General features: G+C 37.3%; 1 protein-coding gene across 1 annotated transcript in view; it reads left to right on the top strand.

Annotated features, from left to right (window-relative positions):
- Nucleotides 1–331: 331 nt before the first annotated feature.
- The window catches only part of LOC103524705 (homeotic protein proboscipedia), a 63,834-nt gene continuing 44,773 nt past the window's right edge, over nucleotides 332–19,392 (top strand). The window contains exons 1-2 of the mRNA XM_026820033.1: nucleotides 332–409; nucleotides 5,192–5,567. Coding sequence (XP_026675834.1) covers nucleotides 332–409; nucleotides 5,192–5,567 — 454 coding nt within the window. The remainder of the gene's footprint in view (nucleotides 410–5,191; nucleotides 5,568–19,392) is intronic.

Genomic DNA, 19,392 nt, shown 5'->3' on the forward strand with positions numbered 1-19,392 from the left:
ATTTTTTAAAAAAAAAAAAAAAAAAAAAAAAAAAAAAAAAAAAAAAAAAAAACGGTTGAATGTCTGAAAGCGGTCAAAATACGCTAACCGCAGCACCTACGAGTTTCTCAACCAAACGTGTTTGTGTTACATCTGATTTGATTGATTTGACTTCGACATTCGACAAAGTTAAAATTTGCAGCAATGAAAACTTGTCAACATAACATGATTTGACGTTTCTCCAAAAGTCAAACTTCAAAAAACCCTGTAGTATTTTTTTTTATATCAAAAAAGTTGACGATATATCATAAATCATAACATTGTTTCCCCAGCATAAATATATTATATTGTTATGGAATTTCATGTGAAGTTCATAGAAAAGAATGCTGCAACATCCTTCAAACCAGGATTCAAACTGAGTCTCAACAAAGTGGAATTCCTTTGACATGAATTCTTATCAAAGGACACTAGAACAGATTGGATTTTGATTTTAACTTTCGGTCAAATTTCGGTTAACCTTGACGCCGGAGGCTTTCGCTACCGCTTAACCCTCAAAAAGTATCGACTATGCGACGGGTCGTCCATTGATGAGGCTATGTTGTCGAGGCAGTGTGTATTGTTAAGATTGACATCGATCGATGTACGGCCGGTCGACTATGTGTGGACACAAGTTAAGAGGTTCATTATTATGTGCTCAAATTCTCAAATAAATGAGGATGAAATTCCATACTCTGGCTGGGATTGAACTCACGTCTTCCTACCAGGCTAGAACAGAAAACGATCTACATACAATCTATCCATCAACAAGTTCTTTTATGTTCATTCTAAAAAAGAAGGGAACTTTGACCGCCAGCAGTTGCAGGTCTTGTAATCTCAAACATGAACAACATGCAGGCATACCAATTTAGTACCCATGAGAAGAGAGGTTTTGATTGGTCGGAATAAAAAGAATCAAACCTGATATTAAAATAACTCGGAGACCATGTTACTCATGGCCTGGAATTATTTATACAGGGTGTCCCATAACTCAAATATCTACAGGGAGTCTAAGCGTAGGAGAAATAACCTTCTGGTTGGCTGGAAGAGCTCCTTTTGGAGAATCCTGCCACATTAAATAAAGCCATTAAAAAAAGTAAACAATGAAAAGATGACCCGTCAAAAGTATTTTGTAACCGAAATGCGAGTACGCTTTTTCCTTTCGAGTTTTGAATTTAAACCTCGGGATGTTCTGCACGAAAAGCAAGCTCGTTGAAAGCAAGCTGGACCAGCGTGCAATTTACGAAATTTACTTGTCTTTGGACTCTGGAGTGTTATTTGGCTCTTGATAGACCATGAAAAACAAATAAATGAATATACCTCATGTAGCTGTAGAAATAAAGAATATGCCTATGAACTATGATAAAATGTGCCTATGGATATAAAAAACACTGCTATATGTATGCCTGTGGGTACCAACATTGTGTCGGATAACATCGGATACCAAATCAAAACAACATCCGGTTAGACTCATGAATGGAAGAACTGACTGACAGTCGGATGACGGACTTAAAATAGATGGACCGTTCGCGACGTACCGACGTAGAGGGCGCCGTCATTTGCTTCAAGAAAGTCATTTAGGTTGGCTCGGTGATTCTTATTCCTAGATTTGTGAACACACCCTGTATATTTAATTCATACTATCATCCTCTGTATAATCTCAGATATAATCCCCCACTTCACTTCTTGTTCCCAACATGAAACCAGTTTCCTCTCGACCAATCAGATAGCTCGAAATTTTTTTAAGCAAAACATAATAATAGTGTAGGTACCTACTAAGATCAAGTGAAACGAAATAGAAATAAATTATAAAAAATTTTTATGGAACAAAGAATTTCATAATTATCTTAAATATCTTGAGTTTATTTTCAATTTAGGTAGGTATAAAATAAATAGATTTGATTATTCTGAATGAGGCAAGGAAAATACTAAATTTGACAGTAATAATTCATAGAAAAATAATAGATGTGGAGCATGTAGATACAGTCATGAATTTTGATTGCTCTGTCCCTCTAACAGACCCTAACTCAAGCAAAAAACCAATAAAGTGAATGGACGACTGGACAATGAAAAGTAAATGGATAATGCGTCAAATTCACCAATATTTATCATAATGGGTCTCAAATACTTGTTGAAAATTAGTGGAAGTGCCTTTTTGCCCATTCAATAATTTATGATAAAATATAAACGGCATTTTCCTGTCATTTAAATTTTTTACTGGGGTCAACCTGGGATTCAATTTTTTCTGGGGTAAAATGAAGGATATATGTATGTACATAGTGTAGGCCTGTCAATTTATGTCCTAATTTCAAGTGGCAAGTCCTGGATCCTCAAAACATTTTAATAGAGGATGTAGAAAAATGATTTTCGTTGTCTTCTCTATCAACCGATCCTAATTTCAAGTGGCAAGTCCTGGATCCTCAAAACATTTTAATAGAGGATGTAGAAAAATGATTTTCGTTGTCTTCTCTCAGTTTGAAACTTGAAACAAAAGATGATTTTATGATTAATAGATTTTAATTTTTAGTCCTGTCTTAGTTTGGTTCATGGGTGTAGGTAGAGGCCCTCTATACTTTGTTACTCTTGTCTTCGGGGGCAATGAAACTTATGAAACAGCTGCTACCTGTGTCTTTCAACCCCGTTTAGTATTTTCTTTGGTAATGTTATTGTTGTCATTTTCCTCAAGTATTATGTCAGCCACTCGCGCTGACAGACATAGGACGGTCTGAGCCTGAGTGGGGGGCAGATATAGCACTTAGTAGTCTAGTCAAAAGCAGCACAGGGTATTTGGTAAAGTTATTATAAAGTATAAGCGGCTTTGTCTGTATATCTGACATACCATCACAATTACCCATGTACCAAACGTACTTCTTAGCTAGTAACGCAAAACCAATATTCGATAATTCGATTAATTTTTGTGGGTCAGATGGATTGACTCAGTCAACGAGATCATGGAAAGCACGGGTCTACGGGAGGCGGATTGGGAAGACAGGACCATTTGGAGGAGGAAGCTTGTCGAGGCAATGGATCAACTCCGGTCTGAGATGCCACGGCAGTAAGTAAGTAAGTAAGTAAGTATCTGAACTCTTTCGCAAAGCTACACCACAAAAGTGTTACATCTAATTCTACAATAGGGAAATACAAAATCAAACATAATTCTGAAAGAACGTACTTAATTCTGAAATAAGACATGACCTAGATTTTAAGGTTCGCAAAAAACAAAAAAGTAAAAAAATACACAGTAGTATCCTCAAAAACAACCAGAGCAATGACTCAATACACGTCAGAGATCAAAGAATCTGACCTTTTCTGCCCCCGGAACAGATTATTCACAAAAAAGCGCCGCACAAAAAAAGATGTCTCAAATGAATGAGATCAATGGGAAACAAAATTCAGCAAACAGGTCAAAAAACGGACAAAAACCTACAAAAGAACTAGGAACAAAACTAACAAATTCAGTTCTTTGTTATCTAACGTTGAGTTTGAATTCCTAACGGTCTCATGGAACCTAATCAATCAATGACTCAATACACGTCAAAGATCAAAGAATTTGACCTTTTCTGCCCCCGGAACAGATTATTCACAAAAAAGCACCGCACAAAAAAAGATGTCTCGAATGAATGAGATCAATGGGAAACAAAATTCAGCAAACAGGTCAAACAGGTCAAAAAACGGGTCAAAACCTACAAAACAACTAGGAACAAAACTAACAAATTCAGTTCTTTGTTATCTAACGTTGAGTTTGAATTCCTAACGGTCTCATGGAATTTTTTTCTCTTTGAAAAGGCATAGTACCCACAAATGTATCGGTGACAATACTTGGGATTCAGGACCCTGTCAGTCTGTCACGAAACCGAATGCAAAACTGAATACGAATTTCCAACTAATCCCTTATAGGAAAACCTCATTTTTCGTTCTGAAACTTCAAAGACTTCAAACAGAACCACCAAATCCGCCTCTCACACAGTCTCATTCTGAAGGTCAACTATTCATATCCGAGAGTCCAAATAACTTCTGTCAATCACGCTGATGAAACTAAACTTTGGCTGTTGTTTTTCAGAAGTTAAATTAGAGATTACTCTGACTGCTTCTAGTATACCTGCGCATTGTAGAATGAAAAATGAATATCCATAACTTACTCGCGAGGTCTAGGGGTTTCCAATCTTTGGTATTGATTTCCGTTTCGTTGGTCACTGCGATTGGCAGAATATTGTATTGTGTGCTGCTTGAACATTCTAGCTTTGACCATGTCCTGTCCATAAATAGGCATTTCTATATTTCTACCTTGTAAGAGGTTGTATTTGATGCGGGGGCTTATTTAAAAATGAGATTTCACCAAATCTTAGATTGGTTTCCTCCGTGTATGCTTTAGCATCTATTAATACCCTCCTTGATATCTGATTTTAAAAAGTTTGTGAAGATACCTAGCTACAGAGTTGACTCTAAAAACGATAATATGTAGATTCCAAATTTAATATGTGCAGTGTAAAGTTGTTGTAAACCGATTTCAATGTTAAAAACATGAGCTTGTTGCATATCTAGGACTTCCACAATGTTGGGAAACTACTGAAGTTGGTAGGTAACCGAACAACACCAACGCTACGTTTAGAACCACTTTCCATACCCAAAGTCCCCAGTAATAGGACATCTCGAGCAGTTTGTGAAGATACCTAGCTACAGAGTTGTCTAAAAACGATAATATGTGGATTCCAAATTTAATATGTGCAGTGTAAAGTTGTTGTAAACCGATTTCAATGTTCAAACATGAGCTTGTTGCATATCTAGGACTTCCACAATGTTGGGAAACTTCTGAAGTTGGTAGGTAACCGAACAACACCAAGGTAACCGAACAACCTGCCTCGGTAGCGTAGTAGTCAAGACGCTCGCCTGGTAAACAGGAGGGCGTGGGTTCGATCCCAGCCGAGGCATGGAATTTTTAATACTTGTTGAAAATTAGTGGAAGTGCCTATTTGCCCATTCAATAATTTATGATAAAATATAAACAGCATTTTCCTGTCATTTAAATTTTTTACTGAGGTCAACCTGGGATTCAATTTTTTCTGGGGTAAAATGAAGGATATATGTATGTACATAGAATAAAGATATCAATTTATGACTACCTTATACTAATTTTGAAAAGACGCGATGCTAACTGAGTGAATGTTTTTTGTTACAGATCAACTATCTGAAGATGAAACGAGAAGACGACTTTATTAAGGAAGATTTCATGAAGGATGACTTTATGAAACACCGTGGGGTGGCGTCTCCCATCGAGAACAGCTACTGGTTGTCCAACAGCGGCAACACCCCCCTGGGAGACTGTCAAAGTGAGTCTGGCTTCATCAGCTCGCAACCATCCATGTCGGAGTTCATCCTCCCTCATCATTTGAACAACGACATGGTAGTCCCCGGTAGTCCGCACTTTACGTCACTTCACGATACGAACAATGTACTCCAGGCCACTGCCGGGAATCAGCAGAATCTGCAGGAGTATCCGTGGATGAAGGAGAAGAAGACATCGCGGAAGAACAGCGCCCAGCAAGGTAGGGAAAGTACGTTGCCAATTTATTCAATTTTTCACAGAATGGATGGGAATTGTGCGTACAATAATGATTATTTCTCCTGTTCTTTATTCCCTTACATAATACATACTATCTGTTTATATTTTTATATGTGTTTCTGTTTATAATTCCTTGATATTTCACAAGGATGTCACAACTTTTTTTGGGTAGCCTATCTGCCTATTCGTTTTGAATATCGCATGTTGGCTATCAGCATGGCAATTCTTATATTGTTTTTGGCGATAGTGACTTGTCGAACCACTGTCTCAAAGATGTTGGCTATCAGCATGGCCATTCTTATATTGTTTTTGGCGATAGTGACTTGTCGAACCACTGTCTCAAAGATGTTGGCTATCAGCATGGCCATTCGTATTTTGTTATTGGCGGTCATGAACAGTTCGACCGATTGTTGAACCACTGTCATATTTTTCTCCTACCTCTTTTATTGTCACAACTTGGCCTCACAAAAGAGCTCTGAGTCTTGCTATCACTTCACGTGGAATGTCGTCTACTGAGATTCTTCTCCTCGGAGATATTTTCCTTGAATCCTTCTTGGAGATATTTTCCTTGAATGCTTCAAACTTGTCTTCTGTATCTTCAGACGATAAATTCCCATTTCTTTGGCAAGGGATCAAAAAAATTAGAGGAATAAAAACTTGAAGGAGAAAAAAGAGGAGAGGGTGGGGAAGTTCTTTTCCAAAGATAATGTGAGTACCTCAAGATTTACAATGTACAATGGTTGCTATAAGATGTCTTTCAGTTACTTTTTTCTTTCGAGTTTTGGAATTAAACCTCGGGATGTTTTGCACGAGAAGCAAGCTCGTTAAAAGCAAGCTGGACCAGCGTGCAATTTACGAAATTTACTTGTCTTTGGACTCTGGAGTGTTATTTGGCCCTTGATAGACCATGAAAAAGCTCTTTTATTGATTAAAAGTCTCCAGCACAACCGTCGACTTACCGTAAGTGGCTTTCTTTCCTTGTCCTCTTCTTTTCTCAAGCCTTGAATTTCCAGTAGTCCCCGACGTAGAGGGCGCCGTCATTTGCTTCAAGAAGGTCATTTTGGTTGGCTCAGTGATTATTTTCTTCTTTTCTTCTACTTTTAGGTATACTATGCGTTAAAGGTCTTCTAACTATGCGTTAAAACGGGTCATTTTGGCTGGCTCAGTGATTCTTATTCCTAGATTTGTGAACACACCCTGTATATTTAATTCATACTATTATCCTCTGTATAATCTCAAATATAATCCCCCACTTCACTTCTTGTTCCCAACATGAAACCAGTTTCCTCTCGACCAATCAGATAGCTCGAAATTTTTTTAAGCAAAACATAATAATAGTGTACCTACTAAGATCAAGTGAAACGAAATGGAAATAAATTATAATATTTTTTATGGAACAAAGAATTTCATAATTATCTTAAATATCTCGAGTATATTTTCAATTTATGTAGGTATAAAATAATAATAGATTTGATTATTCTGAATGAGGCAAGGAAAATACTAAATTTGACAATAATAATTCATAGAAAAATAATAGATGTGGAGCATGTAGATACATGAATTTTGATTGCTCAGTCCCCCTAACTCAAGCAAAAAACCAATAAAGTGAATGGACGACTGGACAATGAAAAGTAAATGGATAATGCGTCACATTCACCAATATTTAACATAATGGGTCTCTAATACTTGTTGAAAATTAGTGGAAGTGCCTATTTGCCCATTCAATAATTTATGATAAAATATAAACAGCATTTTCCTGTCATTTAAATTTTTTACTGAGGTCAACCTGGGATTCAATTTTTTCTGGGGTAAAATGAAGGATATATGTATGTACATAGAATAAAGATATCAATTTATGACTACCTTATACTAATTTTGAAAAGACGCGATGCTAACTGAGTGAATGTTTTTTGTTACAGATCAACAACCACATCGAAATACGAACTAAGCGATTGCAGAATTTATCAAGAAGCGAGTGAAACTAATAGTAAACTTAAAATAATAATAAAAAATATAAATAAATAATAAATCCACGCTTTGACTTAAAGTAATATTTTTAGTATAACATTTTTTCTCTCTAAAAAAATGCCAACGTCATTCAAAAATAATATTAAAAGCAGTGGAAAAATTTTAATAAAAAACTTTTTTGAAAAAATAAGTGAATTTTGAAGTTAAAAAAAAAATCTCTCCTTTTGAATGAGAGTAGTGTGATTTATGTTTTTCCTCGAGGCTTCAATATACTGGAAATCAGAAGCAGAAAAGTTGAGTGTGAATATTAAACAAAAAAGTCATAAATAAAAAGTAACAAAATAATAAACAAGTTTTTTTTTTATATAAGTAAAATATCAGCATGAAAGATTGTTTCAGTCCGGTGATAGCTAAATTAATTTTGCGTAAAATATTTTAAATTTGAAGAGATAGGTATGAAAATGGGTGTGTTGCAATAATAAATGAAACATCATTATTTAACTAAAATAAACTAAAGAAAAAAGGTTAATTTTTATAAGCAGACAGTAGATAGGTAGAACCGTAGATGTCTAAATAAATGAAAAGATAATAGATTTTAAAAGACCAGTTGATTGTCTACCCATGTAATTGTTCCATTTTGATATTTTTTTAGTGAATTTTTAACGCGTCAGTTCGTTTTAACAAAACAGTTTCAAATAACTAACAATCGCTTCATGCTGAAGCAAGCAAATGAAACCGAATCCATTCTAAACAACCATCTCGGCAAACCAGAATCCATTCTAACCAACAACATCAAAAGCTCTCTGCACATCAACCGCAACATCGTCAACATCAAGCATTGTCGCACAATCATGGTGTCCACCATGCACGGTAAAACCAACCAGCAACAAACCATCGTGACCAACCATATAGGAGACGTCAGTGAGGATCACACGATGCTCGATGACGAAGAAGACTCCATGGAGGAAGAAGACGACGAGTATATCATGAAACAGGAAGATGATGACTATCTGAAGGAGAAAGAGAGAGAGAGAGAGAGAAGGAATTGAAATGTATAAGTTTGTAGATAAAACAGGAGCGAGTGAGAGAGAGGAGGAAAACGTATAGAGGATATACACCCAGAACCGAGAACGAGAGAGAGGGAGAAGAACTACCAAGCCATGCTCCACCATGCTTAATTGAAAATTGTGGGTATCAAAGTGGGTTGAAATTGAGGGTCTGAAGAAAATTGCCTCCCCCTGATTAATTAAATATGTATTATCTAAATTCACCATAAAGTAAAGGATGTTATAAATACAGGTGTTCTCTGCCACCTAACCCTTAGAGCTCTATTATTAATTTGGTCAAATTTTCAAATAAACGAGGATAAAATTCCAGGGGACTATCTGAAGATGAAACGAGAAGACGACTTTATTAAGGAAGATTTCATGAAGGATGACTTTATGAAACACCGTGGGGTGGCGTCTCTACCTAGCTACAGAGTTGACTCTAAAAACGATAAAAACGATAATATGTAGATTCCAAATTTAATATGTGCAGTGTAAAGGTGTTGTAAACCGATTTCAATGTTCAAACATGAGCTTGTTGCATATCTAGGACTCCCACAATGTTGGGAAACTTTTGAAGTTGGTAGGTAACCGAACAACACCAACGCTACGTTTAGAACCACTTTCCATACCCAAAGTCCCCAGTAATAGGACATCTCGAGCGGGCATAGCTTTCAGCTACGTTTAGAACCACTTTCCATACCCAAAGTCCCCAGTAATAGGACATCTCGAGCGGGCATAGCTTTCAAACAGAACAGCTATTAATAATATCATCTCCCAAGTCAGACTGTGCAGTACCCAATTAAAAAATCTATTAATTTATCACGACCTGGTGTCTATCTCTTGTTTTTTAATTTCTCCGTTCTCTTGAAGGCAAGAGATGCGGAGTGAAGAGAAGGATTTGATTTTTTCTCCTCTCAAAGGGTTACGGATGTACTGATTTTGGTTGTTGATCATTAAATATTTTAGGGAAGTCACAAAAGATCTAATCAGATCGCAAGTAACATAGGGCAACTCAAAGGATTACGGACGTACTGATTTTGGTTGTTGATCATTAAATATTTTAGGGAAGTCACAAAAGATCTAATCAGATCGCAAGTAACATAGGGCATAAACAGCTGACCAAAAAAAAAAAAAACAACAAAAGAGAAGACAATCTAACGAAAGCGAGGCAAAAGAGGGAGGATAAAGTGAATTGTGGATTGTAATATAGAAAAAGAAGGCAGAATTAGAAGGATAAAATAGAATAGAAGTGGAAGAACGAAGCAAAATACGAGAAGAATAACGAAGAATAGAAAAGAAGGAAACCCACAGAAAGGTTTTGTGGAGAATGTTGAAATGGAAGTGAAGGAAAGGAAATGCCATGAAGGAAATAACACGAAAATGACGAGCAAATGTCGCATCCACCACAAGGCAAACAGATAAGATTTGTTCATGTTTAATGTTCTTGCCCCTCTCTTTTCCCCTTTCTCCATCGTTTTCTTCTTCTTCTTCTTCTTCTTCATTTTTTCTTATTCCTTGTGTGTCAAGTACTTCCCCGACGGCATAGGTAGGTATATCTATTCTTAGTGTTGGCAGAGGATGTAAGAAAGGAAAACGAAAAAAAAAAAAAAAAAAAAAAAAAAAAAAGACCAAAAAAACCTCAAGCTCTCCTATTTACCAGGCGAGCCTCTTTTACCACTGCGTCACCAAGGCGAGCAGGTATGTTTTATTAGTGGATGTGCCTCACTCACGGATCTACATTTTCTTTTCTTGACCATGTCAACTATTTATTTTCTTTGAGCCATAAGACGTCACTCATAACTTGCAACGTAACGTCCTACCAATCTACCTATGTACCTACCTACTCACCAACCTATATACCTACTTACCAACCTGTGTACCTATGTATGTACATACATACCTATGTACCTACCATCACCAACAATCTATTACCGGTGACATTTTTACAAAGAAATGTGGGTGAACAAAGAAAATGTCACAAAAATGATAAAAAAAGGATACAGAAGAAAAAGAGGAAGAAGAAGAAGAAAATGATAAAGAAGTAGGAGAATAAAAAATCAAAGTCATCCTCCTGCAGCCCGTATAGGAGTTACCTAAAACTTCAAAAATGCCAGTCAAAAAAAAAAAAAAAAAAAAAAAAGGGGGGGGGGGGGGGAAGTTTGGGGGGTCGATCGACTTTGTTTGGACGACACACCTTTAGAACCACCGGCACCGCTTCCATCAACTAGACAGCTAGAACTTTTCGAACTTATACAAATTCAGAACAATACGTATACTTACATTTACATACATACCTACACTGACCGTGCTACCTAAACCATTCACACTGAAATTTGATAAAATACTAGACCAAGGCACCAAGCTTGTATGAAGTTATAGGGTACACGTCATACAAATTGCATACGGTAGACTTCACAATTAACTTAGTAGCTTCTTCAATTTCCAACAAACAGTAGATCTCTAGCTCTTGCCCCCAAACCATCATTATTCAATTCTACATTGACTTATGCATACCTCAGAGATTTACACGAACTGAGAGCCCTCGGCTCTGGTTGGGAGAATAAGGTTCTGGATGTGAGAATTAGTCAAAATCAGAGAGAGTTGGAATTTTAAAAAGAAGCACCAGAACACCCATCTGACCATTATTGTTATTATCAAACATATGTTAACCGTCATGTAGGCAAAGTAGAACATACAGGAGAGAGAAGTTTGTAGTTTTTGAAGAGGTTTGATAGCGGGAACTGTAACTCTTATTTTGTTAGGAGGCTATAGCACTAATGCTTTGTAAGCGAAGAGAAGAGGAGAGGATATTAGAAAGCCAGTCGTTCCAAGAACAAACCTTATTTGTTTAGGTTGAAATTTTACCCTGGTGGGATGGCAACCAAACCCGCGACCTAGAGCTTACGAGGAGACGCTCTCTACCTTCCAAGCAATCCAAGCTGAATAGGCTGGCTCAGAATTTCAAGCAAGGCCAAGGGTTGAAAGCTGTGTAAAAAGTTTTCTCCAAAAAAATAATTAAATCAATGAGAAAACCTTAATGTCCATTCTCTCTCTCTCTCTCTCTCTCTCTCTCTCTCTCTCTCTCTCTCTCTCTCTCTCTCTTCAGTTTTTTCTATACTTTGTTACTCTTGTCTTCGGGGGCAATGAAACTTATGAAACAGCTGCTACCTGTGTCTTTCAACCCCGTTCGGTATTTTCTTTGGTGTTGTTATTGTTGTCATTTTCCTCAAGTATTATGCCAGCCACTCGTGTTCAGACCGTCTGACAGACCTTGGAGGGTCTGAGCATGAGTGGTGGACATTACAACTCACTTGCAGATAAAGCACTTGGTACTCTTGGTGATCTAGTGAAAAGCGCCAGAGGGTATTCCTATGGTAAAGTTATTATAAGGTATATTTCTGAACTACTTTTGCAAAGCTACACCACAAAAGTGTCACTATCTAGTTCTACAATGGGGAAACGCAAAATCAAACTTAAATACGTTCCTAATTCTGAAAGTCATGACCTAGATTAAGGTTCGCGAAAAACAGAAAAGTAAAAAAAATACACAGTAGTATCCTCAAAAACGACCAGAGCAATGACTCAATACACGTCAAAGATCAAAGAATCTGACCTTTTCTGCCCCCGGAACAGATTATTCACAAAAAAGCGCCGCACAAAAAAAGATGTCTCGAATGAATGAGATCAATGGGAAACAAAATTCAGCAAACAGGTCAAAAAACGGACAAAAACCTACAAAACAACTAGGAACAAAACTAACAAATTCAGTTCTTTGTTATCTAACGTTGAGTTTGAATTCCTAACGGTCTCATGGAACCTAATCAATCAACTCGTCCAATCAATCACCGGTGAATTCATCACTCAACTTGAACCTGAAAAGATACAGTAGTGAGGCTTCGATTGTTGAGTAGATTGAGTGTGTTGAATATGTTTAATAAACGGTTGAGAATGTGATCATTCAGGTCTCCTTTACATGCTTTTTCTGTCTTTTTTTACGAGTGCATATTTCCCTTATGTATCTCCATATTTTCTTTTTTACGAATATTTCCCTTATCTCCAATACCTCCATAGTTTTGTATTTCTTATCCATGTAAGTTTTTCTTTTGTATTCCTTGGTAGGTTGGCTTTGAAGCGATTTGTCATTCAGTGTGTCAAGAACGGTTGATGCAATTTGTAAGAATTGGTGTGATGTAAGATGTAATATTTGAAAATGAAACTGACTCCTTGACCTAGGTCTTTAGATAATAATGCAAATGTCTTTTTTTCTTTTAATTGAAGTTAATAACTAAACTGCCTTTACCAATAGTGTCTTCATCAATACACAGAAGAAATAGGTTTTCATACCATATTACAATAGTTCTGGCACTCTTTCCGTTACCAAACAGAATCTGGTATTGCTCAACCCATAGAAAACTCTAAATTTACCAATTTACCCTACTATCTACAATATGATCAATTTTTGATCGCTGAAATCTCCATAAGAAATACACAGAGTGCAGAGACTGCGGGAGAGAAATGTTCCGCTCTCGACCAACTTTTTGAGTTTCGTTTATGTTTTTAGTTTGATAAATACAAGTTCGGCCATGCCTTTTCCAGAAGTTTGGCCATGCCTCGGGATGAACTAGCGGGCTTCCGGAGCGAAGCGACGGAATTCAGCTAGTCTTATATTATAAGAACAAGATCCATTCACTCATTCACAGTTCACATTTCACATTTCACACACTGATCGCTCTATCTCGAGAACCACACCACCTAGAAAGCTGAAATTTGGTAGGAATATTCTTTTTATGGTCTAGGTGTGCAATAAGAAAGGATTTTGCGAAAATCTACACCGATCCTGAGATATGATCAATTTTTGATCGCTGAAATCTCCATAAGAAATACACAGAGTGCAGAGACTGCGGGATAGAAAACTTTTCCTCGCTCGCCTAATATTTGAGTTTCGTTTATGTTTTTAGTTTGATAACTACAAGTTCGGCCATGCCTTTTCCACAAGTTTGGCCATGCCTCGGGATGAACTAGCGGGATTCCGGAGCGAAGCGACGGAATTCAGCTAGTATTAATAATAAAAATGTTATACACATATATTCATTTGACAAATTTTCACCCGTCCACACCTCAACATAAACACTAGTGAGGGCAGCCACATTATTGAATGTGTCACTGCGAATGACCATCCGTTTTGTAACTTCTCCAAAACCATTACAATATTTTGTCAGCAAAAAATTACATCCCATATTTTCCAAACACTGCTTCTGCCCCTTTACATTTCCGGAAAAAAACTTCCCTTAAGAAGGGAAAGTTTGAAACTTAAAACTATCATTAGTATTTTTCGTAGAAAATTATTAGGTTTTTTTTGCCCTTCTTTCTTGCAAGTGTTTTATCTTCCCCTTTATCTTTTGAGGTTTTTTCCATTTATCTTGTTTGCAATTTGTGCTATTTGTCTTCTTTGATGGACCGATGAATGACCTATTGCACCTACTGAAATAGTTATGCTGTTTGCAGATGTTTTTGACACTACTGTGTGGACTCTGGTTCTTTTTTCTTTCTTGTTTTTTTTCGAGTGGCACATTTTTAGGCCCAAAGACAAGTTGGCGCGGTGTCGTGGGTCAGATTTTGAAAGGGTTTGGGCTTTTGGATTTGATTTTGAAAGGGTTTGGGTAGAGGCCCAAAGACAAGTTGGCGCGGTGTCGTGGGTCAGATTTTGAAAGGGTTTGGGCTTTTGGATTTGATTTTGAAAGGGTTTGGATCGAATTTTGGTTTTGACAGGACCTTTGTTTCGTCCGCTTTTATTGTGAAAAGTTGCATTGTGTCCTTTTGTTCAAGGCTACTGACGGAATATTTTTTCTCTTTGAAAAGGCATTGTACCCACAAGTGTATCGGTGACAATACTTGGGATTCAGGACCCTGTCAGTCTGTCACGAAACTGAATACGAATTTTCAACTAATCCTTTATAGGAAAACCTCATTTTTCGTTCTGACCATGCCTAATTCTAAAACTTCAAAGACTTCAAACAGAACCACCAAATCCGCCTCTCACACAGTCTCATTCTGAAGGTCAACTATTCATATCCGAGAGTCCAATACCCACAAGTGTATCGGTGACAATACTTGGGATTCAGGACCCTGTCAGTCTGTCACGAAACCGAATGCAAAACTGAATACGAATTTTCAACTAATCCTTTATAGGAAAACCTCATTTTTCGTTCTGACCATGCCTAATTCTGAAACTTCAAAGACTTCAAACAGAACCACCAAATCCGCCTCTCACACAGTCTCATTCTGAAGGTCAACTATTCATATCCGAGAGTCCAAATAACTTCTGTCAATCACGCTGATGAAACTAAACTTTGGCTGTTGTTTTTCAGAAGTTAAATTAGAGATTACTCTGACTGCTTCTAGTATACCTGCGCATTGTAGAATGAAAAATGAATATCCATAACTTACTCGCGAGGTCTAGGGGTTTCCAATCTTTGGTATTGATTTCCGTTTCGTTGGTCACTGCGATTGGCGGAATATTGTATTGTGTGCTGCTTGAACATTCTAGCTATGACCATGTCCTGTCCATAAATAGGCATTTCTATATTTCTACCTTGTAAGAGGTTGTATTTGATGCGGGGGCTTATTTAAAAATGAGATTTCACCAAATCTTAGATTGGTTTCCTCCGTGTATGCTTTAGCATCTATTAATACCCTCCTTGATATCTGATTTTAAAAAGTTTGTGAAGATATACCTAGCTACAGAGTTGACTCTAAAAACGATAAAAACGATAATATGTAGATTCCAAATTTAATATGTGCAGTGTAAAGGTGTTGTAAACCGATTTCAATGTTCAAACATGAGCTTGTTGCATATCTAGGACTCCCACAATGTTGGGAAACTTTTGAAGTTGGTAGGTAACCGAACAACACCAACGCTACGTTTAGAACCACTTTCCATACCCAAAGTCCCCAGTAATAGGACATCTCGAGCGGGCATAGCTTTCAAACAGAACCAGCTATTAATAATATCATCTCCCAAGTCAGACTGTGCAGTACCCAATTAAAAAATCTATTAATTTATCACGACCTGGTGTCTATCTCTTGGTTTTTAATTTCTCCGTTCTCTTGAAGGCAAGAGATGCGGAGTGAAGAGAAGGATTTGATTTTGTTTTTAATTTCTCCGTTCTGTTGAAGGCAAGAGATGCGGAGTGAAGAGAAGGATTTGATTTTTTCTCCTCTCAAAGGATTACGGATGTACTGATTTTGGTTGTTGATCATTAAATATTTTAGGGAAGTCACAAAAGATCTAATCAGATCGCAAGTAACATAGGGCATAAACTGCCGATGGTCCTTCTTATACCCAATATTACCAATCCTTGAAGGAAGGATCATGGTCATGAACTGTCTGAAAACAAAGGAGAAATTTAGATCTACTCATGTCAAACAAAACCAATTTTTGGTGCATTCTATTGATATAAACTGACATTTAGATAAGACGAAAACATCAGCAGAGTCAAAAGTAAGGAAATATTGACCAAAGAGCCTCTCTGTGAATAAAAGCTCTGTCTGGAGCACCCCAATTTGATGGGGTGCTTTCAAAGCCAAAGGCAGCTTAATGCAGCCAGTATTCACCGAGCTCACGGGAAATTCAATGGAACAGCAGGAGAAATTCATGCAGGTTTTGTATGCCCCAAATCTCTCTCTATCTCTCTCGCTGGCTCAAAGCTTTAGTCAATGACAAGCAAAAAAATAAAATCAATGCTAAATGTTTCAGCAGAAAAAAAAGAGAGCATCTATAGAAGGAAATAGAGAGAGAGAGAAGGAATTGAAATGTATAAGTTTGTAGATAAAACAGGAGCGAGTGAGAGAGAGGACTAGAGGAGGAAAACGTAGAGGATATACACCCAGAACCGAGAACGAGAGAGAGGGAGAAGAACTACCAAGCCATGCTCCACACCATGCTTGCACACTAATGAGTTTATAATAACAGAGCAGGAGAGAGAGAGAGAGAGAGAGAGAGAGAGAGAGAGAGAGAGAGAGAACACAAAACATAGGAGCAAGCAGAGAAAAGCCTTCGTACACCTCAGCCTTATCAGTGCCGAACCTTATCGGAGAAAAGTTGAAAATATCATGAACAACATACATAGACACAAAACATAGGAGCAGCAGAGAAAAGCCTTCGTACACCTCAGCCTTATCAGTGCCGAACCTTATCGGAGAAAAGTTGAAAATATCATGAACAACATAGTACATAGATCTACAAAAAGCTTTTAACATACTCCTAAGAAATGTTTAAAACAAAGGAAAGTAGATAAAAGATCCTACAGATCATTGGAAAACGGGCGAAGGAACCATTTTATGTATCCCAGATGCCTACGTCTAATTGAAGACGTAAAAAACTAATTGAAGAATAACGAGATAAATACGAACAGAAAATAGGCGTCCCTCAAGGAGAAGTTTTGGGCCCACAGAGTAGGCAATTATTTTGTAAAATGATGGTAGATATTGAAAATGGCATTAAATAGAATAGGCAAATAGGGAAATGGGACATTGCCCGGCATTGTATTCCGTTTTCCACCCTTTTAACATACTCCTAAGAAATGTTTAAAACGAAGGAAAGTAGATCAAAGATCGTACAGATCATTGGAAAACGGGCGAAGGAACCATTTTATGTATCCCAGATGCCTACGTCTAATTGAAGATGTAAAAAACTAATTGAAGAATAACGAGATAAATACGAACAGAAAATAGGCGTCCCTCAAGGAGAAGTTTTGGGCCCACAGAGTAGGCAATTATTTTGTAAAATGATGGTAGATATTGAAAATGGCATTAAATAGAATAGGCAAATAGGGAAATGGGACATTGCCCGGCATTGTATTCCCATATCACCATAAAAATTCTCTTGGATGAAAGACAGGCTTGGAACTTCGGCACTGGCGTTTACAACACAACTCATGTTATAATCCCAACAACTGGCAAACCACCACAAACAGAACTACACCGACAATACAACTTGAATATTGCTCGGTTTCTATTTTAGGTTCTGTGAACTTACTAGGCATTGTGGTTGCCATATTTCGCTAGAACTCAGAATTTATTGGATGTTCCTTTCAATTTTCACTAACTGTTCTAACTAAAAATAGAGAGAGAGAGAGGAGAAAATGAGAAGAGAAATACATCTACTGTATCAGTTATATTAGGTTAGTGGTTTGAAATGAAGGGTTGACATAATACATATTTAAAAAAAAAAAGAGAGAGAGAGAAGTAAGTTAAAGGGAAGAAATCGTCATACATCTGATATTTTAATTCAATTGAATATTCCCTCTTTATCCCCCTTCCTTTCTCTCCCTCTCCTTCCTCCTTACCATTGTGCTGTCATGGAGTTGTCTTGGATTTTAGACTTGTGTTTTTGCTGTAACTGGTGACTACTGAAGAAACATGTCCATTGTTTCATTTGTTGGTTGGTGAATGGTTTTTGGTTTTAGAACTTTAAATTGGTACAACTAGGAATTGTAACAATGTTTCTCTCCAAAGTCAGTGGGGTAATTCTTCTATTCTATGTCACGGGACTCCAGAATGACGGGATTTATCGATCTATTTACATCAAATTTCAAAAATTTCCAACTTCTTTTAGTAAAGACCTCAATTTATCTGGTACGTAGGAACGCAGGTATCTAGAGGATTTTTTTATTGACTTATTTTTAAACTCTAGAGGATTTTTCATTCACTTCATTTTTGAACTCTCGTACATGTTTTCCATTATGTTCATTAGATTTGTCCTTGATGTCGACAATTCAAGTATGTCTTCAATAAACGCGTTCTCATGGCACAGAATGGATGGGAATTGTGCGTACAATAATGATTATTTCTCCTGTTATTTATTCCCTTACATAATACATACTATCTGTTTATATTTTTATATGTGTTTCTGTTTATAATTCCTTGATATTTCACAAGGATGTCACATTGACTTATTTTTAAACTCTAGAGGATTTTTCATTCACTTCATTTTTAAACTCTCCTACATGTTTTCCATTATGTTCATTAGATTTGTCCTTGATGTCGACAATTCAAGTATGTCTTCAATAAACGCGTTCTCATGGCACAGAAGGTCCAAGTCAAAATAGGTACTTGACATAAGTGACCAAGTGCTTTTGTCGACCGCACTCAATCTGGGTGGGTTTTTTGTACGACGATTAGCTTGTCTTTAACAGTAATACAGTGACTCCCTTGCCACTGTATTACTATTATCCCTTGAAAATCTTCGACAGTAGATTTTGGGACCATCACGCTGAATCTGCACCACCCCACGTTTAAAGATCTGAGGTACAGTCCACTTCAACTGGGAAGTCCGATGACCTTTGGGTGCGCACTCGTCAAAAAATAGCTCGTTGATTAACAAGTGAGCATGTGAATAGTTGATCCCATGGGATTTTTCACGCCGAATCGAATGGTGAAACTTTTAGAACTGTCCGACTTACAGTTGAGAAGTTGCGGTTCCCCTCCATGCGCTTCCATCGGACTTCCCAGTTGACGTGGACTGTAAGTTATAGAGTCAGAGTGTGCAGGCTCGTATAGAACCTACCCAAACTTGACAATACTAGACCTGCCCGAAGTTGACGGTACTATTCATAGAACTCAGACATTCCCTCGGCCTCGACATGAGAAGAAAAGACAAGCCTGTGAATGTGAATGGCTAGCCTTAGGCCAGCCATCCACTCTCAGGTGCACTGATCAGGTCCGCCTGTCAGGTCTACCTGATACCTCATGAGTACGCACACTATCATTTAGACCTGACAGGTACGGCTGAAAAGTTCC

The sequence above is a fragment of the Diaphorina citri genome, unplaced genomic scaffold (assembly GCF_000475195.1).
Source record: "Diaphorina citri unplaced genomic scaffold, Diaci psyllid genome assembly version 1.1 scaffold116, whole genome shotgun sequence".
Lineage (NCBI taxonomy): Eukaryota > Metazoa > Arthropoda > Insecta > Hemiptera > Psyllidae > Diaphorina > Diaphorina citri.